Genomic DNA, 27,869 nt, shown 5'->3' with positions numbered 1-27,869 from the left:
ATAGCGTAGTGGGCGCTATTTGCGTTTCTTTCTTTTTTCGCTGTAAAAGCCTATGTAAATATTTACATAGGATAGAACGGCAGGAAAAAAAAAGAATGCAAATAGCACCCACTACGCTATTTGTGGTTCCCTTTATTTTTCGCTGTAATTACCTACGTAAATCTTTACGTAGGCTAGAATGGCGAAAAATAGGGAATGCAAATGGCGGCCGCCGTAGCCACCGCCATTTGTGTACGCTGTTTTTTGTGGGGGGGTTGGCTGTGATAGGCTACGTAAATACTTATGTAGCCTATCACAGCTTGAAGGACAGCAAAGGCGGCCGCAGCAGCCCGGCCATGGCCGGCCAGGAGACCAGCCCCCGCCACTGGAGCTGCTGCCACCGCCGCCACATCTGCCACATCCGCCTCAGGTAAGTTCCATCCCAGGGGATTCTGAGGGGGGGATGGGGGGCAGGAGGCCATTCTGCCACGGATTCTGGGGGCTGGATTCTAAAGAATCCAGCCTCACTGGAATCCATGGCGGAATTCTCTGCCATCCCTAATCGCAGATGCCATTTGCGGCTGTAAAGCCCTTAGTTTAAGCTAAATACAGCCATTTATGGCTGCGTTTAGCTTAATCTAAGACCTTTATGGCCTCAAATGGCATACTGGATGCCATTTGCATCCGGAGTGGAGTAAGCATCAGCCAGCGATATGGCAATGGCGGCCGTATTGCTAGCGCTCCGGAGCCAGCCGGCAGCTCCATGGAATCACCGCAGAGCGGAGCCAGCCAGCTAGGATTCCGGGGGGAGGGACGGATCGCTTCCCCCCCACGGACCCCCTCCCCGGAATGGCAGGTAACTGTTCCGTATATCCCTAAATCTAGGAAATCAATTCCATCCAAGAAAACATGGAGCTGAACTGCCATGAGATGTTCACACACCCAAGAAGGGGATATTGAATTAAAGAAGGGATTAAGTATCTTGTGAATAATACTTTCTTTTAAATTAACCAACTCTTAAATTTATATTGAACTAAGGTCCTTTGGATTATTCAAACATCATATACCATGTTGAAACATTGGCTGAGTTCACATGTAACAACAATTCCTAGGTTGTTTAACCCAGAAACTTTCAGGACTGAGTGGCAGCAAGCGTGTTTCCTTCAATGCACTCTTTGTTTCCACTTTAATCAACAACCTAGGAACACCCTGTTCCAGGGCTGTTTGTGTGACCTGGAACTCAGAACTCTGTGTGTTTAGAGGTTAAACTACCCAGAGTTAACCGAACCATCACCCATGGTTTGTTGTAGGTGTAACTCTAGGTTGTTCAGCCTCTAAACAAGCCAGAGTTCCATCTTTGATCATCACATTAACAACTCAGGAACAGGGCATCCCTGGGGTGTTGATTGAAATCAGAAGTGACAAGTGCACAAGAGGCAGCACATTCACTCAGTGCTGCTCAGCCATGACAATTCCTGGGTGAAACAAGCCAGGAATTGTCATTATGTGCAAATTGGGTTAATGACTTACACTTATCCTACTGTAAGTGTGTATGATGTTAGGGTTCTTGCAATGACTCTGCAAGACTCGTAATCAGTCAGAGATATAGCAGACTACTATTTTTATACGTTATGTGCTTTTATGGGGAAGTTCCCTGGGGTGGACATGGAAGAGAACGGGAAATCCCTACTTGCACCAATTCATGTGACAAGGCCCTATGGAGCCTTATGAAGAGGGTGTATGAGACAGAGGCTGAGAGAGAGGGGGTAGGGAGCCTGTGATAAGAATGCATATTGCTACATCCCTCTGAACCTCATTACATTTTCAATGCTTCCTTTTTACTAGCTGGTCCCTGTTGTTCAACTCGGGCTGCAACACAATAACATAACATTTTGGGAAAAATATGCAACCCAGTAATCCAGCACTAGAAGCCAAGATGGAGAAGATCTCTACAGCTACCATATATTTCCCTCTGGAGCTCAGGTAGGTGGGAACAAAGGACACCCAAACACTGCAAAAGACCAACATGCTGAAAGTGATAAGTTTGGCTTCATTAAAACTATCAGGTAACTTCCTGGCAAGAAAAGCCACACTGAAGCTGACAGCAGCCAGGAAGCCCATGTAGGCCAGGACACAATAAAACATAGTGACAGACCCCTCATTACATTCCAGTATAAGCTCTTCAGTCACTGAGTGCATGTCTGCATCTGGGAATGGAGGAGAGGTTGACAGCCACATAGTACAAATGCCTGCTTGGATAAGGGAGCAGCAAAGAACAACAGAACGGGCCAATTTTTTCCCCACCCATCTCCTCATCCTGGATCCTGGTCTCGTGGCCATGAAAGCCAAGACTACCATGATTGTTTTTGCCAGTACACAAGACACAGCAACTGAGAAGACTGTGCCAAAAGTAATTTGTCGGAGGAGACACATCACCTTCTCAGGTTGGCCAATGAATAGCAAAGCACAGAGGAAGCAGAGCAGGAGGGAGATGAGGAGAGTGTAGGTGAGGCTCCGGTTGTTGGCTTTGACGATGGCAGTGTTGTGGTGCTTCAAAAATATTGCTAGCACCAACAGTGTGAATGAAGAAAAAGAAAGGGCTGAAATAGCTAAACTGATCCCCAATGGTTCTTCATAGGACAAGAAACTTACTATCTTGGGAATGCAGGAATCCTGGTTCTTGTTTGGATATTGATCTTCTGGGCATTTAGAACAGTCATCGCTGTCTGAAAATGAAAAGACATAGTCTCAATTTTCCCAAACAGTCTACATTTGTTGTTTTTGAAGTATGTGGGGTTTTTTTAATTGAAGTATAAAACCATAACACTTTAGAAACAACTATTCAGTGATCACTCACACTGTCCCATATCTAATGATATGCATGGAATAGCATTGTTGGTGGCAGGACAGATTACTATTGATTATAGATTATCAGCAAAAAACACACACACACAGACCCCAGCATGTGGTCAAGTTATTCTTCATCTTGAACTGATTTGTAAACTCCATTGTCTTCTATGGAGCTAACCATAACAACCATATGGAACCATATGGAACCATATGGAACAACCATAACAACACATTTGGTTCTCTTAGAAATGTGTGTGCGTGTATACTCTCAGTAATGCTTACACATATCCTGTAAGGCTCATCATTATTATTATCCACCACATGTGGAAAGGGGCTGTCGTGTGTGTGTGGGGGGGTATTCACAGATATTCAGTTACCTAAAATTGCCAAGGACTCCAAGCCTCTTGTTTTCCTTCTAATGCTACAGCACTTCTCCATTATTTATTTGGTCCTTGTTTTTATCCCACCGAGAACTTCCATCAGAACTTTAAAGTGGCTTACCCAGAACACTAAAGCCCTATTTAAAAGTAACAACTGTAACCAAATTCAAAAAGCAACCTCTTTCCCCACATTCTTGCATGTTCTAGAAAAGGAATATATGATGTGCTGTGCAGATAGTGGTAAATTTATTTCCATTGGCTCTGTGGGGAAATGTAAATAGTCTACATTGTGAACCAGAGTTGATTTTGAGTTCACCATAGAGTTAAGAGTATCTGAGACCAAGGGGGGTAGGGGAAGGTTTTGTTCCCCATCACATTTGGTCCCATTTGCAGCCCACAGCAATTTTTCCTGTTCACTTCCCAGTCAGTTGTTCTCATGGTATAACTTCACTATTGCACCATGCAAGTGAATGATCTCCCCATCACTCATCTGGAAAAAGAGTAATGTACTGCACTGGGGAGATTCTTGTTGGGGAACAATGGACAAAATATGACTCCTGCACGTAAGCCTAGAACTTCTGTATATGGACTTAATATGCATGTTTCTTACTATGCATGTTCCTTATGAAAATCAGAAAACCCTGCATATGTTTTACCATTCTCATGTGAAAACTCCCCTCTTGGACATGGGATGCAATCAAAACAGCAAGATGCACTCTCCTCCTGCTTTCTCCTGAAACAACCAGGGTTGCAGCTGTTAGTACACACAGAGAGTGGCAATGCCTAGTCCACAAATTGAAAACAAAATAAAGTAGAATATTACAATTCAGGAATTATGCTTCAAAATCTCTTTTCATTGATAAATGTACAGTCAGTACAGAATAACACTATCCTCAAATTACTAGGGAAGATGGCATTCCATAAGCTTCTTGTGTTCTTCTATTTGGGGTAATAGTAAGATAATACAATAATAGCCTCTTGTACCAACAGAAAAATATTCATCCTAGAAATTACAGTACTCATCATAATGCAACTTAGTATGATCTTTTCATCACAATGACAATTTAATGCACACTCACATTCGGCTTGTCATGAACTATGAATTCCCACTGTAGTTATGTATTTATTTATCTAGGCAGAAATTTCTCATGCAGTATGTATTCCTTTAACTGCTGCTTTCCAAGATCGGGATATCTCTCCGATTATATTTCATTCTATTTATTTCTGCCCATTTTTTTCACATACTTTGGAATTCTTAGCTTCTTTTTCTAACTGTTTGTCATCCGTTCCAGTTTTAAACATAAACACATATACCAATGATTGGGCATATGTAAAGGCTAGGATCCGCCCAATGACATTTATTGACCCTGATGCTGGGAAAGATTGAAGGCAAAAGGAGAAGGGGACGGCAGAGGATGAGATGGCTAGATAGCATCACCGATGCAATGAATATGAACTTGAGCACGCTCTGGGAGAGAGCGCAGGACAGGAAGGCCTGGCGTGCTATGGTCCATGGGGTCACGAAGAGTCGGACACGACTGAACAACTGAACAACAACTATCAGGAATCCATTCAAAACTGGACTACTTCCCAAATTACCTGCAGTCAGACTGTACCTGATTAAAACTGCTGTGCCATGAGATGGCATCATCATGGATAGTGAGCATTTTGTCAGGGAGAGCCTGGGGGTCCAGCCTTCCAACTTTCTTTCTCTGAAAGGATTGGTTTGGGAAAGTGATCCAGTTAATAAGATCAAATTCGGCTACCAATTCTCCCTTCTGGCCAAAGCAAACTTTGTCTCCAGCAGTGTTGTTAAATGAGACTCTTTTCAGAAACTGATGAAGCTGGATTAAAAGAAGAAGAGGAGGAAAATAAATACAGGTCTATAAGATACAGGAATCTGCCTCTTTCTAAGCCCGACACATTACTTAGCTAGTCTACTTCCAGACAAGCTTACAACCCCATTTCCTGTCTTCACACTAAATATGCAAAGATCTCTAAGTGAGCCAGGTTCATGCAGATGTTGGGGACAGAGCTTGTGTATATGCCCACATGCCCTTGCGGGTTTAGTTGTACTCATGCTGCTGGCAAACACCTGCATACGCTTTTATGACTACAACAACAACCCAGCCTTTTTGTTCTCAACCTGTTGCTTTGCTTAATGTTCACCCTAATAAAGAGTTCTGGACAACTCAAATGTTTGCTCACTATTTTGTAATTTTTTTTATATATATATATATATATATATATATATAAAACAGTGTAGGTCTTTTTTTCTTTTTTGCATAGCTAGATCCTTATAAAATTTGATGTGACTGATAGCATTTATATTGTTTGTAGATAATGTTTCACTTAAATTATGTCAGTAAAATAAATACATATTTGTTTAGAAGGCTAATTGGATGTTGTAGTCAGGATGTCTGTATGGCCAGAGTCAAAAGATGATATGGAAGAGGAGGGTTTGTAGTCATTGAAATTTGGCTCTGCTAGGTGGTGTACAGTAGATAGTTTCAGGTTTCAATGTCCGTATGACCACTGGGAAGAAGAAAGTAGCAGACAATTGTAGATCCTCCAGTTTTGAAAACATAAAATCCAGTTATAGGAAATACTCACTTAAAGTTGTATATGTGGCATTTCTAGCACTCGGCAAGGTGCTTGAGCACTTGGTTGCAGGACAACTCCAGGCACTCTTGAATGAAATGGATTATCTAGATCCATTTCAGTCGGGCTTCAGGCCTGGTTTTACAACAGAAACTGCCTTGGTCACCCTGTGGGATGATGTTTGCTGGGAGAAGGACAGGGGGAGTGCAACCCTGTTGATTCTCCTGGACCTCTCAGTGGCTTTCAATAGCATTGACCATGGTATCCTTCTGGATAGGTTGTCTGGGTTGGGAGTTGCAGGCACTGCGTTGCAGTGGTTCTAATCCTACTTGGAAGGCTGAATCCAGAAGGTGGTGCTGGTGGATTATTGCTCTGTGCCTTGGCAATTATGCCATGGGGTTCCACAGGACTCTATTTTATCCCCTATACTGTTCAATGTCTACATGAAACAGCTGGTGGAGATTATCCGGAGGTGTGTGCTGAGGTGCTCTACTGCTCTTTTTCATCAAACCCAGGTGAGGCAGTGGCTGTTCTGAATCAGGGCCTGGGCATGGTAATGACCTGGATGAGGGCCAATAAACTGAAACTCAATCCAGTCAAGACAGAGGTGGGTGGGTAGTCTGTCCATCTGGCTGTTCAACCTGTTCAACCTGTACTGGAGGGGGTTGCACTCCCCATAAAGGGTCAGGCTCTTGGACCCAGAACTGTCACTTAAGGCACAGGTAAATGCAGTAGCACAGAGCACTTTTTATCAGCTTAGGCTGATAGGCCAACTATGCCCTTATCTGAACAGAGATAGCCTAGCTAATTTATCCATGCTCTGATAACCTCTCATCTGGATTATTGCAAGGTGTTTGGCTCAGATCAATGTGAGGCTCAGATCATGTGGGGCTGCCATTGAACTTTGAAGTCCACAAACTTCAGCTATTCCAAAATAGGGCAGTAAGATTGTTAGCATGGACTGGCCAACAAGATCACATTATGCCAGTACTTTTCCAGCTGCACTGGCTGCCAGTCCATTTCTGGGCCTGATTCAAATTGCTGATATTAACATTAAAAGCACTAAATGGCTTGGGGCCATGTTATCTGAAGGATCACCTCTTCCCATATGTGCCTGCCAGAACCCTAAGATCATCCTCAGGGTCCTTCTCCTGGAGTCCCCACCATGGGAAGTGAGGTGGGTGACTAGCAGGAAGAGGGCCTTTTCTGTTGTGGCACCATGGCTCTGGAATGAGCTCCCTACGGAGGTTTACCTATGTTGTGCCCCTTCCTTTCATCAGCTTCTTAATCTTTTGGCTCCAGTGTTTTAAATCTGTATTTTAAATCTCTGCATTGCTGCTAGGTTTTATTCTGGTTTCACTGTTAATTTGTGGTTTTAAGCTTTCATATTTTGTATGAATTTATGGTGCACTTTGTGGTTTTAGTTTTTGTGAACTGCCCAGAGAGCTCCAGCTATTGGTCAGTATAGAAATACATACATACATACATAGTTTGCTCACTTATATCTGTCTGCTCAGGCCATTACCTGCCATGACTGTTGATACAGAAGATTACAACTTGCTCCATTCACCATTCTTCTCTGTCTGAGTTGGCAGGATTGCATGGCATGCAAAGCATGTGCCACAGCATAGACACTATTGTAGATGCTGTAGCTGTGGCCAGTCATGCTCACTTCAAAAACACCTGTAGGAAGACTCTCCAGCTTCTCTTCCCCAGTGCACATGCTATCTGTTTCCTTGCTAATGGATGAGTTTGGAAGGTCACATTCAAATGCATGTGTCCAAAGGTCCCTGATAAACCCATCTTCTTTTGTCAGGAAATGGTTTCTGGTTTGAAGAAACTGTTGGAATCCTAATACTTCATTTGAATGAATTGTGAAGGACAGAGCACCATGGATGGTTTGCATATTCCAGCTCCTTTGAAACTGCAATGCCATCAGCTCCATCTGGGCTGTCATGATCCACACTTTACCTTTAGGCTCTATTACATCCAGTCCCGCTTCTGGTAGATATAGCAACATTCTCAAATATAGTATATGATCTTCATAGATGATCAATGCATTGGCACTGTTATTAAGGAATTCATATATGTTCAACAAAGATTTCAATACATCAAAAAGACCAAAGACATGAATTGTCTTGATTCTTTCTATGAAGGCAACACAGATGTCATATAGGGGAAACTGTGCAAGTAACATCCGCACAAAACTTACTCCATTCTCATTATCTTTGGCAATGACACCAACCCAAGTCCACCTGAAATGCAAAAGTAGCTGAAGTATCCCCTTACTTTGGTCAGCTTCATTTGGGACCATTTGGAAGAAGGGAAATGTCTCTGCATTATCATTCATAACTGGAGCAGAACCATAGATCAACTGTACAAAGAAAAGTTGGATGGGTTGGGGCAGGGGGATGGAAGAAAAAAAAAAAGATTTTCAAATGAAAGTATGTGTGCATACTGCTGGGTCCCCCCCACCCACACACCTCAAAAATAGATTGTTCCAAAGTACTAACTGAGTTTAAAATGTTGATGTGGATCTTCAAGGGGGGAAAAAACTTTACCAGGAGTATTTATGGATTACATATTGAAGAGTTCAACATTAAAAAACAAAACACATTTTCAATTAATTGGTGAGTTTAGTTTTGCACCAGATGTTATTTTGTATTAGTGATGGGAGCAAACTTGCAATTTGGGGAGTTCTAAATAAGACCTTGCCCAGTTTGAAAATTCTCATCCCAAATGTAATTATATGTCAGCAACATTTGTCTATATTTCACACATGAAGAAATCAGATATCCCACTTTCCTTTCTCGGCATGGTTTTCATTGGTACGAAATAAGACCAGTGTAACTAGCTTAGTCTTTGCATCTGTGCTACTGTACTTGGCTATGAAAATAAATATAATTAGTTTTACTCTAAATCCTCCAGAAAATAACAGTCTTGGAACAGCAATAGTAGTATACACCTCCTTGTAATCGTATACATGTGTTGTTAGACATCTGACTACTGTGGATCTTACTTCCAGGTAAGGAGGCATAGGATTGCAGTTTAAGGCTTACCTGGGAGTAAGACCCATTGAACTCATATTTAAGAGTAGACAAATATAAGATGTATACGATTGTGCTGTAACAGAGTGATTGCTTTATACGTTGTATGCCTTGTACATGCCCCTTTTTTCCTCACAGCACCAAGTCAGATCACCAAGTCAGATCACATAATTTTATTAATAACTTTTAAAAGACAAATAATGTATTAATAAGTTATTAAATTATTTATAAAATTCCCATGCTGCACCCATCATACCTGTGGGATTTTGTAGAGTCCCAAGATGTTTGCCATATGGAGGGAGGTTTCAGGGTAAAGCGCCCCAATGACTGAGATTAGGTTGGTCTGAATGCCACACTTGTAGTTGGGGATAAAACTGTCCTGTATGGAGAAGAGTTTCATTGTGGCATGATAAGTCCAACTTGCACCATATCTGTCATAGATGTTGAAGCCCAGTGTGACATTTGGTAAAATCTGATTGTTTTCATTGACCTCCTTCACAGCATATACTAAGGCCAAGACATGCTGGTAGTTCTTCATCATTACACTATAATAAAAATGATATGCTGTATTACAGAGACATTCTGTACCTAGCAAAATTATTGATTTTTTTTTCAACCAAGAGCACCTGTTTCAAAAGCCAAATCTGATTGCACCATCATATATGGTCGCTAGCTGATTAAAAATTTTTTTAGACAATTATGGTGCAATCCTATGTATGTTTAGATAGAAAAAAAGTCCTGCAATTCCTAGCATGCTCCAGCCAGCCAAGCTGGCTAGGGAATTCTGGGAGTTGTAGGACTTTTTTCGGTCTAAACATGCAAAGGATTGCACCCTTAATTTGTTTTTTTTTTTGTTTTTGTATGCATTTCCACATTAACAATTCTAGTTTTGTAGTGATTTTTTACATTTTATTTTTAGGAATATTGATTTGGAATGTTAAAAAGAAGAAAAGTATGTGTTCTACATTTGTGGAGTATTAGAATAGTAAGGCTCTCTGTGAAGGATGAGTTTTTTTAAAAAAAATAATCAAAGAAATAGTGCCTTTGTACATGGTAGGGATGGACAAAAGTCACTTACCTGATCCCGAAGCTTGCTTCGCGGTGGGGGGGAGGTGCTCCGTTTCTCCCCCTGAAATTCTGGTCGGGGGGGGAGGCGCCCCGTCCCTCCCCGCCAAAATTCTGGCTGGGGGGGAGCTCCCTGTCTCTCCGGCCACAAATCCTGTTGTCCTGCTGGGACGCAAATGGTGGCAGCCGTAGCCGCTGCCGTTTGCGACCCTGGCCTGCAGTCAGCCGTGATAGGCTACGTAAATGTTTACGTAGCCTATCACAGCTGACTTTGAAAAAAAAAAAAGCGCGAAAACGGGTAGTCTACGGCGAAAATAAGGGCAACGCTATTTGCGTTCCTTATTTTGGCACGGGTAGTCTATGTAAATATTTACGTATTTTCATCAGCAGCAGCCCTTCTCCGTGAGCCCCTGCCAAAGGAAGTGAGGCAGGTGGCTACTAGGAGGAGGGCTTTTTCTGTTGTGGCACCCCGGCTCTGGAATGAGCTCCCTAGTGAGGTTCACCTGGCGCCTACATTGTACTCCTTTCGGCGCCAGGTGAAGACCTTTTTATTTTCCCAGGCATTTTAGCTTTCTAAATTTTTTATCTTTGCTGTTTTAAATCTGTATTTTAAACTCCTGTACTGCTGCTAGGTTTTATTGTGGTTGTATTGTTATATTGTGGTTTTAATGTTCTATATATTTTAAATTGTTTTATTGTGTGTTGTTTGGTTTTAATTTTTGTGAACCGCCCAGAGAGCTTCGGCTATTGGGCGGTATAGAAATAAATAAATAAATAAATAAATAAATAAATAAATAAATAAAATAAAATAAGGAATGCAAATGGCGGCACCCATGGGCGCTGCCATTTGCGTACGCGCTTTTTTTTTTCAAAGTCAGCCATGATAGGCTAAGTAAATCTTTACGTAGCCTAACAAGTTTGTTGTTTGTTTGTTTGTTTGTTTTTTACTTGGAAATGGCGGCAGCAGCAGCCGGTCAGAAGACCAGCCTCCGCCACCGCCAAACCGCCGCCGAACCGCCTCCGGGAGCCGCCTCCGCAAGGGACATTCGCCAAAGGTAAGTCCCATCCCGGGGGGGGGGGGCGGGGGGGCAGACAGTTTCTCCACCAATTTCGGGGGGCCGAATGCGTTGACATTTGGCCTCCCGGAGATTCGTGGAGAAATTCTCTGACATCCCTAGTACATGGAGTTTTATAACTCCCCTCCCCCAATAAAGAATATCAAAAATGTCCAGGTTGTTATTCCTTCACAGCAACTAGATTTGCCATTGCTGCAATAGCATTTCTCTCTACCTGAGTATAGCACTATAGATGTAATGAAGTCTGCTAATGCTGCCAGCGGAAGGAAGCAGCAGCCTGGAACCTGACAGCTGTTCTCTGCACTTTTGCTGCAATCTTATGCACTTGTCTGGGAGTAAACTCTTGATCTCAATGGGACTTACCTCTGCATGAACTTGCATAAGATTAGGCTGTAAGAGTGGAAGGTTGAGACCAATGCAGAAGTACGCTAGAATGTAGAAGCTTCCTGAGTTACAATGACACGCCATCCACAAATAAATAACACAAGTACTCTGCTACTCATAAACATACATTCTTTCCCCAAGAGTCACACTCGCAACATTCACCCCACAACCAAGTGCCATGATAATTGTTGTTGAGTGCTCTACAGCCAGTGGAGAAGGAGGAGGTACCTGGATCTTTGCTCTGATCCGTCTTTGATATCCTGGCTTGTACCAAACAGTTTCCTAAGTTCAGACAAACTGGGGAAGTGTGGTTTAGAACAAACTTGCAACATAACTTTAAATTTGTTCTCCTTGCTCACAAGGAGGGGAGAGCATGCAAGAACAAGGCTCTTCCCAGCTCATGCTCCTAACAACCAAACATCAAGTTAGGTTTCCAGTCTCCAGAGCGCATAGAACTAACACTAGATCTAAGGGACTTGTCTTGGACTAATTTCTTGATATCAGTGTGACCAGTTTTTGCAAAAACTTGCATAGGATTGGGGTCTAAGTGTGGAAGGTAGAGAACAGTGCAAAAGTCAGGTAGAATATTGCAGCTTCCCATGTTAGAACTTTTCAGTGGCACAGACAGAGAAGGTGACACCACCCTCACCCCCGATACAGAATATAAGAACTCGGCTACTCATAAAAAATACATCCTGTTCCCAAGAGTCGGAATCCTCACCACACAACCAAAAGCCATGAGAATTGCTGTTGAATGCCCAAGAAATGACATAGAGTGATTTGGTAGACTTATGTCAAATGAGAAAGTAGGGATGTCAGAGAATTTCGCCATGAATCTCGGGGAGACCGAATGCCATCGCATTCGGCCTCCTGAAATCAGTGGCGAAATGGTCTGCCCTCCCGCCCCCCCGGGACGGGACTTACCTTGTGCGAATGTCCTTGGCGGTGGTGGCAGCTCCGGTGGCAGTGCGGCGGTGGTGCGGCGGCAGCAGCTGTGGCAGCCGGTCTTCTGACCAGCTGCCGCTGCTGCCATTTCCAGTTAAAAAAAAAACAAAAAACGTGATAGGCTACGTAAACATTTACGTAGCCTATCACGGCTAGATTTTTTTAAAAATACCATGATAGGCTACGTAAATGTTTACGTAGCCAATCACGGCTGAGTAAAAAACCAACAACAATAACCGCGCATATGCAAATGGCAGCGCCCTTATTTTCACCGTAGTCTACGTAAATGTTTATGTAGACTACACGTGCCAAAATAAGAAACACAAATGGCGGCGCCCATGGGCACCACCATTTGCGTATGCACGGGGGGGGGTTTCACTCAGCCGTGATAGGCTATGTAAACATTTACGTAGCCTATCACGGCTGACTGCAGGGATGCAAATGGCAGCGGCTATGGCCGCCGCCATTTGCAGTCCCGGCAGGACAGGATTCATGGCGGGAGGGACGGGGTGCCTTCCCCCCGGCCAGAATTTCGGGTGGGAGGGATGGGGCGCCTCCCCCCCGGCCAGAATTTCAGGGGGAGGGATGGAGCACCTCCCCCCCACCACGAATCAAATTTCATCAAAGGTAAGGGACTTTCGTACATCCCTATGAGAAAGAGACTGAAGAGGCTTCTTTGATGAGGGTGAGATGTTTATTTCAATATCCATCCACTTGAATAGTACAGCAGGCATTAATATATTGAGGTGTTGTTGCTGTTTTCCAGATAAACGTGGAAGCCCCTCATGAAATAATAAAGTGGGGCTACTCTGGAAGTCAGGCTACTCTGAGTAAAGGGAGGCTACTCTGAAAGGCCCTGAGGGGCTAATGTATATGAGTTTGGGGGAGCCTAAGAGGCACTTTTATAGCCAGTGAAGTAGAAGAAGGTAGCTGGATCTTTGATCTGATCCATGTTTGATATCCTGGCTTGTACAAGCCACACTTTCCTGAATCCAGACAAAATGCAAAGTGGTTTAGAACAAACTTGGAACAGAACTTTAGATTTGTTCTCCTTGCTCACAAAGAGGAGAGGAGAGCATGCAAGCACAAAGCTCATCCCAGGTCATTCTCCTAACAACCAACCATCATGTTAGGTCTCTGATCTCCAGAGCACATAGACCAACTAACATTAGATCTCAGGGACAGGGAACAGTGTCTACGAGGCATTTCTCATTCATGGATAATTAATATACATACATTCCATATACATAAATAAAAACCAGGCAACCAGAAATGTAAGGACAAACAAAGGGAACCAGAAGCTGCTGAAGGACAGCAATAAATCCTCCAATCTTTCATAACAGATAAGGGCTTCTGACTGTGCAGGTTGACATTCCAAGTTTGTACCACACATAGTAACATTATCATTATGCACATCCCAGTTCCTTAGCTGTGGGGCTTAAAGGGTTCCAGCACTCACTCTGGGTTTGGTTTCCTTCAAATAAGTGACAGTTGTTACAGTTCCATTGTGATAAGAATTTAATATTCACAAAGTTCTCCATATTTGAGGCTGAGACTGAAAGAAGTCAAATGTGGGTGAAACTGAAACTGACAGATTCATCCATTCAGGCCCAGGACTTTGGGTTGTTGGCTCTTAAAAGCTTGGGTTTGAATCCCTGTGTATTATTCAAGCATGTTAGTGCTCAAGCAGGCTCGCCATCTGTCCCCCCCCCCCACACACACACACAGGTTCATCTTTAACAGCTGTATGGCAGGCAGGGATATCATGGTCCTCTCCATACTAGGAATAGCTGTGTCTATTAAATTTGGTTTTTGCAGATGGATGACAATTTCATTTCATTTTCTTTTGGATCAGAACTCACCAAAATTTGCGAAGATCTTCCTATCCAAGAGAGAAAGAACTTGAGGTCGGAATTTGAATGCGGGAGAAAGCATTCTCCCTATGGCGGAAGTTTCACAGCTGCAGGCCAGACCAACAGACAACGCTCCTGCATCAAAGGAGGGGGAGGCATCTACTTCAGAAGCCCAAAGCAGTCCTCAGTGCTGCCCTTTCCTCAGATTGACTCAGCTGCAACTACCCAGATGCTTTATCTTCACAGACTGAATTATCACACCTCATAAGGGAGGGTGCTGGAGAAGACTCTTATGAGTCCCCTGGACTGCAAGGAGGTCAAATCAGTCAATCCTAAAGGAAATCAACCCTGAGTGCTCATTGGAAGTAGGGATGTACGAAAGGCACTTACCTTTCACGGATTATGTTGATGGTGGGGGGGGAAGGCACCCTGTCCCTCCACCCGGAATCCTGGACAGGGGGAAGGTGCTCCGTTCCTCCTCCCCTCCCAGAATCCTGGCCGGCCGGCTGTACTCCGCAGGGATTCTGCAGAGCCGCCAGCCGGCTCCGCCAGCAGCCGGACATCCGGCCGCTGGCTAGCAGGGATGCAAATGGTGGCGGCCATAGCCGCCGCCGTTTGCGTCCCTGCAGTGAGCCATGATAGGCTACATAAATGTTTATGTAGCCTACCATGGCTGACTTAAAAAACAACAACAACACACGTACGCAAATGGCGGCAACCACGGCCGCCGCCATTTGCGTACGTGCATTGTTGTTGTTGTTTTTATGTCAGCCATGATAGGCTACATAAACATTTACGTAGCCTATCACAGTTTTTTTTTTAAACCTAGCCATGATGGGCTACGTAAATGTTTATGTAGCCTATCACGTCTTTCTTTTTAAAAAAACAAACAAACTGGTAATGGCAGCGGTGGCAGCCGGTCGGAAGACTGGCCGCCGCAGCCGCCGCTGCTGAATCGCTGCCGCTGCTGCCGCCGCCGGAGCCACCGCCGCCAGAAAGATCCGCCCCAGGTAAGTCTCATCCCGGAGGGGGCGGGAGGGCAGACCGTTCCACCACCGATTTTGGGGGGCTGAATGCGCTGGCATCCCTAATTCTCTGACATCCCTAATTGGAAGGACAGATACTGAAACTGAAGCTCAAATATTTTGGCCCCCTAATGCGAAGAGAAAACTCTCTGGAAAAGACCCTGATGTTGGGAAAGACTGAAGGCAAAAGGAGAAGGGGACGGCAGAGGATGAGATGGCTAGATAGCATCACCAATGCAATGAATATGAACTTGAGCACACTCCGGGAGAGAGCGCAGGACAGGAAGGCCTGGCGTGCTATGGTCCATGGGGTCACGAAGAGTTGGACACAACTGAACGACTGAACAACAGCAACAACAACAACAACAACAACAACAACAGGTAGGGGAAGAGGAACCCTATTCAGGTATGAGCTTACCATTAAGACCCATTGGTTTAAGACAATGGGAATCTGCCAGGCTAAACTTGTCTAACATGTTTTGACCTCTTTGAGCAATAACCAGTCACACCGCACTTGGTAATTCTGAACCTTTTACAATCAGAGCCATTAGGCTGTGAAGTATTTCTTGAGAGGTCATCTTGTCTAACCTGCAAAACCCATAAGAATATGCCTTAGTACCTGGAAACTGCTGTACTGGGCTACCTGACAATATGATCTGGAAAGATAGTATGGAGACAGGGGGTAGGGGGGAAGAAGAAGAACCATTCCTTACAGGGGCTCACCAGTTTCATTATGAAGTTGATCTGTGAAGTTCTTTAAAACAACAGGAAAGAAGACAAGAGATGTAATGCCACCGATGATGAGGTCACCTTGTTGGAAATATCTGTGAATAATATGCTGGGGATTTCTGATGCTGCATTTAACTGCATGAGTATTGCATACCACGTGAGGCAGTAGCATCAGAAGCACAAGCACTAATACCATCATTCTAAAGGCAAATGTTCCCTGAAGACACTTATTTCCTTGTTTTCACATTATCGTTAAAGTTTCCACGAGCACATCAGCTACTCTGCAGGCTGGGATATAACTGTAAAGTATCAGACTAAGAGAACTTGCTTGCCCCCAGTATCAAGTGCCAGATCTAAATAGTACAGGGGATATTTATGCTATTCATTCTTTGTTTTGCTGGTGGGGCCACTTGGCCTCCACAAGGGGTTTAACTAGGAACAGAACTGATCACTGTCAGTTTAGTAATTGTGAGTTGGGGGGAGGGAAAAATCTCCTGTTCACATTAAGATTTCTCTGTGGCATTGCTGAAGAAAACATGTTTGTTACTCCCCCCCATGCGCACGCATGCACACACACACACACACACACACACGTTCTATTTAACTCACCTGTGGAAAAACAGCAGATAAGTGGACATGAAAAGAACCACAGCAAGAAAAGCCCACCAGAAAATGAGGAGGCCAATTCTGAGAGAGGAGGGGAGGAGAATTAGGAATTATTTAGCTATGGTTAACATTTGACTTGAATATATATGGAGAGAGAGCGAGAGTGTCATTGTTCAGGAAATGCCTAGCTGTAAGGAATTTATATGCAGATGAGAAATCTACTTCTACTGAAGGCTGAATATTTGCAAATAACATCTTATGCATGCAAAGCAAACAACAAAAGCAAAATGGATTTTGAGGGATGGAGGGAATGGATGTCGAGGGATGGAAGAGATATTATAATGCTCTGCCCCAGAGAAATAAATCCAAATGGTTTTCTGTGACTTCTGAAGTCTATTATGTCAAAAACCTGGTTAACCTCTGCAATGGGGAAATTCACTGGGCAGTTGAAACGATTGCCCCAAGCATCCCTAGTATTAGCAGACTGAAACTGGATTTTTGGTGAACTGAGGAGCCATGAGAAAGGAAGACACAGGGGTGATGATGACTAGAACAACAACAGATGTGGAAGACTCATAATGAATCAGGCTGGACATAGGGCAGAGCTCATATGAGAGGCTACTCTGTGGCAGTGATGTTGGCAAATATTTTTTTTTTTTCCCCATGACAATTGTGTCCATTCAGAGTTGTCCAGGGAAGCTGTTTTGATTAATCATGGGGCAATTACAGCTTGGCCCTCAACAGGGATAGGATGACAGCCCTGTGACCAGTTTACAAGCCCTTTTATGGATAAAGTTACTTAAACTATAGGCTTAGACCTATAGTTAAGGCAAAGCCAGTTAATGTACATCTGGAGCAAAAGGGTTAGACATGATCCTTGGAGGGGTGAGGACTATCACATGTGTACTCAAGCCTTTCCCTTCTTGGCTAATAAAAGAAACCAGCAGTGGATTGACTGAGTGGGTTGTAGGAGTTGTCAATGCCTCCTTGTGGGAAGGGTTAGTCCCAGCAAATGTAAGGGGGCTACAGAGATAATTTTATTGAAAAATACCTCCCTGAATCCCACTGTACTGGATAATTTCCGGCCAGCCTCAAACACAGTTTGAGACATCTTAGTTAAGATGCTTGAGCATGTGGTGGTCTCTTTACGGTCTTGTGGATGATATTGATTATCTATATCCATTTTAATCCAGAGTTAACTTGAGTTATGGTTATGGAATTGAAATGGTGTGGTGAATCACCTGTATTAGGATATATACAGGGGGTATGCATCTGTATTTGTTCTCCTGGACCTCTCAGTAGCTTTTGATACCATTGACCATGATGTATTTCTAGATTATGTGGCCAGGATGAGGCTTGGGGATACTATTTTATAATAGTTCTGGTCTTTCCTAGAGGTTCAGATCCATAAGTTCTGCTGGGAGACACCTGTTTGACTCCTTAGCCAAACAGGAGTTTATGTTTGGCCTATGCCAGGGGAGTAGAACCTTTTTTCAGGTCAAAGGCTGAATATTATTTCAGAGAAGCTCTCAAGTGCACATTCCAGTGGTGGTGGGGCAGAAGGAAAAAGGTGGTGGGGTAAAAGGCAAAATGGGTAGGTCCAATTCCAAAAATATCAAAAATACAAGCACATTTTACCTTAAATCTCTTACTGCCAGTAACTAAGTTTTAGCAGAGTCATTGCAACTATTTAGAATGGGGGAAAAAAACCTGCACAAACCCAGAAAACCACCAAACAATTGGTGGTGGGGAGAAGGAGTGGGGCCATGGGAACTCTGGAGGTTATCTGAGAAATCTTGGAGGACTGGATTGGGAATCCAGTGGACTGGATTTGGCCCCCATGCCTGCAGTTCTGCACCATTGATCTACACAGTACTTCAGGGCTCTATTTTGAATTTCATTGCCCCAGACTAGCCACACCCTCTTCTGTGAGTGGAATAGGAAACAGGCCAAATAGTGCGGTCCCGCTGCTTTTTGCTTCTTCCCATCTTGTGGCTTTTTCCTCTGCCACCAGGTGGAGGTCTTTAATTGTATAGCTGCCTCCACCACATTAGCCTTGAAACTCTCTAAATTTTAGGTATCTACTTTAAATAGTGTGGGTTAGGTATCAGAGAGGAAAAGAGACCCACAAAATGTCAAATAAAAAGTTTACATATTACTGAAGAAAAGTATCCATAGGAAAATGTTTTTGTTTTTTTTGTTAAATCTGATACATAAAAAAAACCATATGAGCAAAAGGGTAATAAAATAACCAGAGTTAAATTCCTCCAGCTAACCTGACTAGAAGGGGGGGGGGAGGAAAGGTTCCTCCCATGCAAGCACCGAGTCATTGCTGACTCCTAGAGGGACGCCGCTTTCGCTGACGTTTTCATGGCAGACCAGAGAGGAGTAGTTTGCCATTGCCTTCCCCAGTCATGACTACCTTTCCCTCAGCAAGCTGGGTTTTTACCGACCTCAGAAGGATGGAAGGCTGAGTTGACCTGAGCCAGCTACCTGGGACCCAGCTTCTGCTGGGATCGAACTCAGGTCGTGGGGAGAGTTTTTGGTTGCAATACTGCCTCCTACCACTCTGCGCCACAGGAGGCTCTAACCTGACTAGATTGTCCCTAATTTATTCATGTCCCTTGATACAAGTATTATTTTATTGTCTTTGGTCTAACTTTCTCAATCAGGTATCTAATTTCAGCTGCTCTGACTCTTTAAGTCCTCTAAGACTTTGGCCTTCTTCTCATTCTTGTCTCTCCCTGACTTCTGCCTCCCTCTGTCTGGCTCTTATCTTCTACAAAAAATCACTTGTTCTTTCCCACTTGAACAAACCAGGAGGCTAGCTTTAAAAAAAAAAAAAAATCCTTTCCATTCAGTTTCTATTTCCTGACATAAAACTTGTTGCCCTCTTGTTGAACTTTATAAAATCTTGCCTCCTTCGCTGCTTTTTTGTCTGTTGCTGGACTTTTTAATATCCTACATCAGGTACTAAGTTTCCTGGCCTCTACATCCTAACCTAATTTTTAAACTATTAACTTTTTGGTTGAAAATGAATAACACACACACACACACACACAGAAATGACCCCATTTTACATTTCATACACTTCTGGTAAATATTTACATTAAACTGCTGGGAGAGTTTTGACAGGAAATACGAAGTGTGCTTTCAAGTAGGGGTGGACTAAAGTCGCTTACCTGTCGTCAAAGGACGTTCGCGGTGGGGGGGAGGCGCTTCGCTGGTCCCCCCGCAAAGTTCCGGCCGGGGGGGAGGCTTCCCGCCTCGGCCCGGCCGAAATTCAGGCCGGGGAGGAGGCTTCCCGCCTCGCCCGGCCGCGAATGCGAAAGTTTTTTTTTTTTTTAAAAAGGCCCCTGATAGGCTACATGTAGGGGTGAACGAAAGTCACTTACCTTTTCTCGCAGCTTTTTCGTGGTGGGGGGGAGCGCTTCGCTGCTCCCCCCGCGAAGTTCAGGCCGGGGGGGGAGGCTTCCCGCCTCGCCCGGCCGAAATTCAGGCCAGGGGGGGAGGCTTCCCGCCTCACCCGGCCGAAATTCAGGCCGGGGAGGAGGCTTCCCGCCTCGCCCGGCCGCGAACACGAAAGTAAAAAAAAAAAAAAAAAAGTCCCCTGATAGGCTACGTGACGATTCACGTAGCCTATCACGGCTAGATCTGGAAAGTCAGCCGTGATAGGCTACGTGAATCATCACATAGCCTATCACGGGTGACTTAAAAAAAAAAAGCGCGTACGCGAATGGCGGCCCCCATAGGGAGCCGCCATTCGCGTTCCTTATTTAGTTGCTGTAGTCTACGTCAATGTTTACGTAGACTACGGCGAAAATAAGGGCAACGCAAATAGCGTTGCCCTTATTTTCGCCGTAGTCTATGTAAACATTGACGTAGACTACAGCGACCAAATAAGGAAGGGGAATGGCGGCTCCCTATGGGGGCCGCCATTATCCGTACACACTTTTTTCTTTTTTTTTTAAAGTCACCCATGATAGACTACGTGACGATTCACGTAGCCTATCACAGCTGACTTTGCAAATCTTGCCGTGATAGGCTACGTGAATCGTCACGTAGCCTATCAGGGGATGTTTTTTTTTTTCTTTCATTGCAATGGCGGGGGCGGCAGCCGGTCGAAAGACCGGCTGCCACTCCCGCCCCGCTCGAACACCGGACGAACCGCCAGCCGGACCCGCCGCCGGGAGGGACATTCAGGGAAGGTAAGTCCCGTCCCGGGGGGGGGGGCGGGGGGGCGGAGGATTTCTCCCCGAAACTTGTTCGCGGGGCTGAACACGTTGGCGCTCGGCCCCCCGAAGTTTCGGGGAGAAATTCTCCGCCATCCCTAGCTACATGACGATTCACGTAGCCTATCACGGCTAGATCTGCAAAGTCAGCCGTGATAGGCTACGTCAATCGTCACGTAGCCTATCACGGGTGACTTAAAAAAAAAAAAAAGGCGCGTACGGATAATGGCGGCCCCCATAGGGAGCCGCCATTCCCGTTCCTTATTTGGTCACTGTAGTCTACGTAAATGTTTACGTAGACTATGGCAAAAATAAGGGCAACGCTATTTGCGTTGCCCTTATTTTCGCCGTAGTCTACGTAAACATTTATGTAGACTACAGCGACTAAATAAGGAACGCGAATGGAGGCTCCCTATGGGGGCCGCCATTAGCGTACGCAATTTTTTTTTTTTTAAGTCACCCGTGATAGGCTACGTGACGATTGACGTAGCCTATCACGGCTGACTTTGCAGATCTAGCCATGATAGGCTACGTGAATCGTCACGTAGCCTATCAGGGGGCATTTTTTTTTTCTTTCATTGCAATGGCGGCGGCGGCAGCCAGTCAAAAGACCGGCTGCCGCTCCCGCCCTGCTCGAACACCCGCCGAACCGTCGGCCAGACCCGCCACCGGGAGGGACATTCGGTGAAGGTAAGTCCTGTCCCGGGGGGGGTGCGGGGGCGGGGGGGGGTTCAGAGGATTTCTCCCCAAAACTTGTTCGGGGGGCCGAACACGTTGGCGCTCGGCCCCCCGAAGTTTCGGGGAGAAATTCTCTGCCATCCCTACTTTCAAGAAGCATATGGATGACACTCAGGTCTATCTCATTCCACTCTACGTCTACTGAGATGAAGTGTTGTCTGAGTTCTGTAATGGATTGCATAAGGACAAACAAATCAACACTTAATTTAGGCAAGACAAATGTGCTTCTGGTGTTACAGGAGGTCAGACATGCTGGCTCTATGGTCAATTGTACTTGTTCCTGCAATTTGTCATTAGCATTACCCTTGACATCTTTGCACAAGGATCCATTTTGTTCTGGAAGCAGCAGGATGGAAAGCTGTTAGGAACAATTACTAGGACCTGAAAGGTCACTGAAGGTCAGACCAATTGTGTATGTGCTCCCTCCATTGATTAGATTAAGGGATGGTGTCTGTGTGTAATGATGGAAATATGCAAATGCCTGCCTGATTGCCAAATCACTAACATGAGGATACCTTTAAATTGCCCAGCTGGAAGTATTGCCCAATCCTGAAACATTCCCACCATGTGGACAGGTTTAAACATCATGTGGGCAACTAGCATAATATATTTTGTTTAAAATATTCTACAGTGCTTGCCACCAGACTGAGGTCAAACAAGTGGCCAGAAAACTTCCTGAGTTTTCTTTTCTTTCCCTACAGCCAAACTATTGTTCTGCTTCCTGGCTTCAGAGCCACTGAGTCTTCTGTACCCTTGGTTTTGATCCTTATCATTGAAGTTTGGGACAAGTTTTCTTTCTTTTTGGTTGGGCATCCCTTGTTTCCAGGGCCAGGGTCCCCATGCTTTCCTATTGAGCCACCTTGATCTCACAATGGTCTAGAGCATGGGTGGACTACCTCGGGGGCTCTAGGGGCCAATTAACCCTCCAAGAACTCTCTGGGGTTCCCACTACCCCCCCACACACACACACTTTCTCCCTCACCCACTTGGATCATGATTTCTGGGAGGAGGGTGAAGTTAAAGCCTCTTCCTCCTCCCAGCTATCATGATCTATCACTGGGATGGGCAGGAGGAGTTTAATCTTGTCCCACCCATCACAGCAACTTGGAACACAAGCAGAATCTGCTGGGAAACAGGCACTAAGGGAGTGGTATCCCCACATGCCCATTTCCCAACAGAAACAGCCAATTCTGCAACTTTTTTTTTTTTTTTTTTACTAAACTCTAGATTTGTCCATGATTTCACCAAAAGAAAGTGAAATAACAATTACGGCTGTGCACCGCTTTGGCTCCTGATCCGAATTCTGAGCCGAAATGGGCTGATTTGAACCGCTTCGGTCCAGATACAGAGCAGGTCAGGATTGGCCTGAAGCAGTCCAAAGTGGGCCATTCAGGCCTGTAATGTTGCATACATGATGGCCTTATGGCCACCATTTGTGTAAGATTTTATTTCCGGAAAAGATGAGTCACCATTTTAAAGGAAAATGGCAACTGCCTTGAAGAGGTGACAGCTGTGAACTTTCCCATGGGTCCAGGTAAGGAGCAGGGGGCTCACACAGCTGAGTGGGGAGGGCAGAGCTCCTGTGGCTGGGCAGGGGGCTCGCACAGCTGGGAGGTGTGGGGTTTGTGTGGCTGGGGGCAGGGCGATTCAGATGTCCGAAGCAGGTTGGACAGGGTCTGAATTGGGCCGAGGCAAGTTGGGGCTGATTTGGAAGCTCTGAATCAGCCTCTGAAGTGGGTTGGTGTGGTGGTGGTGTGTGTGTCCCTGTACAGCCCTAAATAACATTATTTATTCTGAAATATAACCACCCAATTGTAATCAGTACTTTGTTTAATATAACTTTCCCCCATTATGGTTTTATCATGTAATCTATGCAAGCAACTCTTAGAAAAAAACTGTCTTGACAGTAGACAATTCAAGGCTGCCATTGCAACTTCAAAAATTTTCTACTCAGAGAATGACCAATTCAGCATAGACTTCACTGTAAGGCTGTCAACCACCCCCAGCTAATCTGGCCAACAGAGGCCTAATTTGTGTGTTACAGATCTTTACAGAGTTTAATAATTCACTAACAATTTCAGAACCATGTATTTTCTCACATTATAGTTGAAGGCATTACAGTTTGCAAAAGATATGGCCAAAAGTGAAATTCATACCAAAGTTGGAAAGTCCTGCTCTGACAAAACAACTGCAATAATTTAAGGGGAAATTAATTGTGAGATTAACCATTATCAAGGGCAATTTGTACACACTTAAGTACTGTTTCATGCATTCCTTGGAGAAATATGGTTGCTCTCATGCCAATCCCAGTAATATCCTCATGTAGGTCAGTGACTTCCACCATGAACACATCTACTTTTCCTACTATACTATACAGCCTCATAATTTTGGAAGCATTTTTGTTTTCTTTTGAAGCTTACACCATTCTTTCTAAAACCACTATAAAGCAAATAATTAATCAATCTAGCAAACATGCTGTTCTTTCTTCTGAAATTTTGCTAGATTGCCACAGAGTGCCATCAAAGGAGTAGTTATACTCCTTATAATTTTCAGTTACATCCTCAGTAATTTTCCTTCTCATCAAGTTTCCCTAAGGATTTCCAGCCAGGAGATGACATATGGCAATACAATAACCAAAGCAAGAGTTAGCTTTTTAAAAAAAGCCACATTCATTCCATGTTGATTATTTATTCTATTTGCTATATATATCCAACATTTCTATTAAAATAATGGTCAAAGAAGCTTTCAATTAAAATATAACAAGAATAATAAAACAATGCATTATTAAATGAAAGCAGAAACCAGAAGACATAAGGGCTTTCACTTTAATTTTTCACGCATTAGAGCAGAATGTGTTGTGGTAGCAGATGGTGAAAATTATTGTAACAGCAGAGCCAGCTGCTATTAGGTTGGTTGGTACAGTTAGAACAATGCTAACAATATGCCTCAAGGCAGAAAATGTGGGGTCTTTGTCTCAAGAGGAAATACCGTATTCAAAAGACATTCACACTGTTGCTGGCATTGCTAAAAATGCCTCAGAATGAATTTCAGGTGTAAACTGCTAATTCTACTATGAACATTTCCTTCTGTATTCTTCATGAATATGATATCATGATAGGTGGGACCACCACTCAGACCATCCATCATCTTTTTGTTTTATTGTATTTTATTTTAATTATATATAGGGATGTCAGAGAATTCTGCCACGGATCTCAATGAGGCTGAATGCCAGTGCATTCAGCCCCCCGAAATCCTTGGCGGAACGAAGCCCCCACCCCCCAAACCCATGAAAGGCACACGAAACGGAGCACTTACCTGCTGCCATCCACGCTGACTTGCGCAGGGCAGCTGCCATTCGCTTCTTTATCATAGCCGTGATAGGCTACGTAAATACTTATGTAGCCTATCACGGCTAACGCAGGGATGCCTTTTACGTCCCTGCGGAGGCTGTGATAGGCTATGTAAGTATTTACGTAGCCAATCACGGCAAGCCCCCCCCCCCCCAAATCCAGCATAGGCAAATGGCGGCGGCTACAGCGGCCGCCATTTGCATTCCCTATTTTTAGCCTTTTTAGCCTACATAAATATTTCCGTAGGCTATTACGGAGAAAAACAAGGGGAACGCAAATAGCGTAGTGGGCACCATTTGCATTCCTCCCCCCCCCCCCCCCGTTTTAGCCTATGTAAATATTTACGTAGGCTATTACGGCGAAAACAAGGGGAATGCAAATAGCGTAGTGGGCGCTATTTGCGTTCCGGGTTTTTTGCCGTAATAGCCTACATAAATATTTACGTAGGCTAAAATGTGGGGGGGAGGAATGCAAATGGTGCCCACTACGCTATTTGCGTTCCTCTTGTTTTTCGCCGTAATAGCCTACGTAAATATTTACATAGGCTAAAATGGCTAAAAATAGGGAACGCAAATGGCAGTCGCCATAGCTGCCACCATTTGCGTATGCTGTTTTTTTTGGGGGGGGCTTGCCGTGATAGGCTACGTAAATACTTATGTAGCCTACCATGGCAGCTTTGCAGGACGCAAATGGCGGCCGCTACAGCAGCCGCCATTTGCGTCCTCAGCAGCCCATCTGTGGCCGGAACTCTGGCTGCAGATGGCCCTGGCTGGCGGCTCCACAGAGCCGCTGTGGAATGGAGCTGGCCCAGGGAGGATTCTGGGTGGAGGGACGAAGCGCATGCCCCCCACCGTGAATCCAAGCTCCACAAAGGTAAGTGACTTTTGTACATCCCTAATTATATACTGTACTCACAATTGTGATCTGGGAGCATTTACTTACATTTGACTAATCATGTCACTTTTAATTAATGCAGTATGATTAATTTGGTAATTTTTAATATATTTGAAAACAACAAAAACCTCAGTATAGTTTGCCTTTGGAGATGGTCTCTAGGGAGTGACCACAGCAGAGTAGTAGAGCCTTGTATGCAGAAGTTTCCAGATGCAATCACTTGAATTCACAACAATGTGGATCTGGTAGCAAATGAAAGGAAATACCTGTGTCTGAGACCTTAGAGAGCTGCTGCCAGTCAGATTAGACAAGTATGGGCTAGATCAGGGGGGTGGGCAACACACAGTCTGTGGGCCACATATGTCCTCTGCCACAGCCCCTACATCCCCCAAATTCATTTTAAAAAATGGCATCCATCATGGCTACAGAATGCCACTATTGACTACAAGCTAATTTTGACTCCTTGGGAGCTCTGTAGCCACTATGGATGGACGCTCGTGCACACCTGTGCACGCACACACACAGAGAGAGTTTTGGCACCCATAGGGGGCATGGAGAAGTCCAGGGGGCAAAAATGGCCCATGGACCTCTCAAAGTTGCCCACCCTTGGGCTAGATAAACAATTAGCCAGATGTGGTCTATGGTAGTTTCCTATGATATTGAAAGATGTGTGAGATTAACATTAGGAATGGATGAATCTTTCAGTTGTGCTTTCTCTCGCATTCTGTCTTGTTTATGAAGAAATTTTGAAATATTAGTTAAGTTTTTATAAAACAATGAACTGAACAAAATTCTCATCCATCTGATCTGGTCATATTCAATAGGTACAGCTATTCCTAGCAGGAGAGGGCCATACTGTACCTGCCTGTCATATACCTATTAAAGATGAGGATCCTGTCTAGGGATGTAAGAGAAATCTGTTGAGGGTGTGTGTGAGAGTTTTCCTAGACTCCCTCTGCACTCCAGGCTTCATTTCAGTTCCTACAGCAGAGCCTGACTCGATCTGCAACAAGTTGGGCCAATTTGCGGATTTTCCAGGAATGTTGTGCATTTTGGGGAGGGGGAAAAGTTCTACAATTTGCACAAATTTCTTAGTAATTTGTGCAAATTATAGCCTTCTTTTGGTAGAGGACTTTTGTCCCCACCTTTATTAAAGTCAAAGGAGCAATATTGCTCCATTAACTAATACTGGTGGAGGAAAGGGTCTCCTGCCAAAAAGAAGGAGCAAGATGTCTCACCACCAAGGACGCTGCTGTCCTAAGGGTCCTTGATGGGGGCTTTCCCTCTTCTCAAGACATTTTTCAGCAGGGCACCCCTTTCCCCACCTCTGTTGAAGTCAACAGAGCAATATCACTCCATTGACTATCTATTAAAGTTAATAGGAAAAAAAGGCCTTGCAGGACAGAGGGTGACTTGGCTAGGGCTGTCGGAGAATTTCTCCACGAATCTCCAGGAGGCCGAATGCCAAGGCATTTGGCCCCCCGAAATTGGTGGAGAAACGGTCCACCCCCCCTGCCACCCCCCGGGATGGGACTTACCTTTGTCGAATGTCACTGGTGGTGGCAGCTCCCGGTGGTGGTTTGGCGGCGGCAGCGGCGGCGGCCAATTTTCCGACCGGCTGCCACCGCCGCCATTTCCAAGTAAAACAACAACAACAAACATGATAGATTTACGTAGCCTATCATGGCTAGATTTTCAAAAAAACACCTTGATAGGCTACGTAAATGTTTACGTAGCCTATCACGGCTGACTTTGGGGGGGGGAAAGCACGTACGCAAATGGTGGCGCCCATGGGTGCCACCATTTGCATTCCTTATTTGGGCACGTGTAGTCACGTAAACATTTACGTAGACTACAGCAAAAATAAGGGCAATGCTATTTACGTAGGATTTATGTAGGATTTACCTAGCCTATCAAGGCTGACTGCAGGAATTTACGTATAAAAATAAGGGCAACGTATATTGGACTGCAGGGATTTATGTATAAAATAAGGGCAATGCTATTTACGTAGGATTTACATAGGGTTTACGTAGCCTATCACGGCTGACTGCAGGGATGCAAATGGCAGCGGCTACAGCCGCCGCCATTTGCGTCCCGGCAGGAGACGAGATTCGC

The 27,869-nt window shown here is 44.5% G+C and overlaps 2 protein-coding genes across 2 annotated transcripts in view; both read right to left on the bottom strand.

Annotated features, from left to right (window-relative positions):
- Positions 1-1,803: 1,803 nt before the first annotated feature.
- LOC146341802 (vomeronasal type-2 receptor 26-like) lies at positions 1,804-9,398 on the bottom strand. The gene is made up of 4 exons (XM_084807693.1): positions 9,114-9,398; positions 4,826-5,053; positions 3,866-3,992; positions 1,804-2,705 (listed from the first exon to the last, which is right to left on the bottom strand). The coding sequence occupies exons 1-4, from the start codon at positions 9,396-9,398 to the stop codon at positions 1,804-1,806; spliced, it is 1,542 nt and encodes a 513-aa protein (XP_084663819.1).
- A 2,095-nt stretch (positions 9,399-11,493) lies between these two features.
- LOC146341801 (vomeronasal type-2 receptor 26-like) overlaps positions 11,494-27,869 on the bottom strand; it is a 77,538-nt gene continuing 61,162 nt past the window's right edge. Inside the window, exon 13 of the mRNA XM_084807692.1 lies at positions 11,494-11,664. Coding sequence (XP_084663818.1) covers positions 11,494-11,664 — 171 coding nt within the window. The remainder of the gene's footprint in view (positions 11,665-27,869) is intronic.

This window comes from Heloderma suspectum, chromosome 6 (assembly GCF_057233095.1).
Source record: "Heloderma suspectum isolate Gila_16-S chromosome 6, 16-S_ref, whole genome shotgun sequence".
Taxonomy (NCBI): domain Eukaryota; kingdom Metazoa; phylum Chordata; class Lepidosauria; order Squamata; family Helodermatidae; genus Heloderma; species Heloderma suspectum.
Note: the sequence above shows the minus strand (reverse complement) of the source record. Positions and strands in the feature narration are given on the sequence as shown.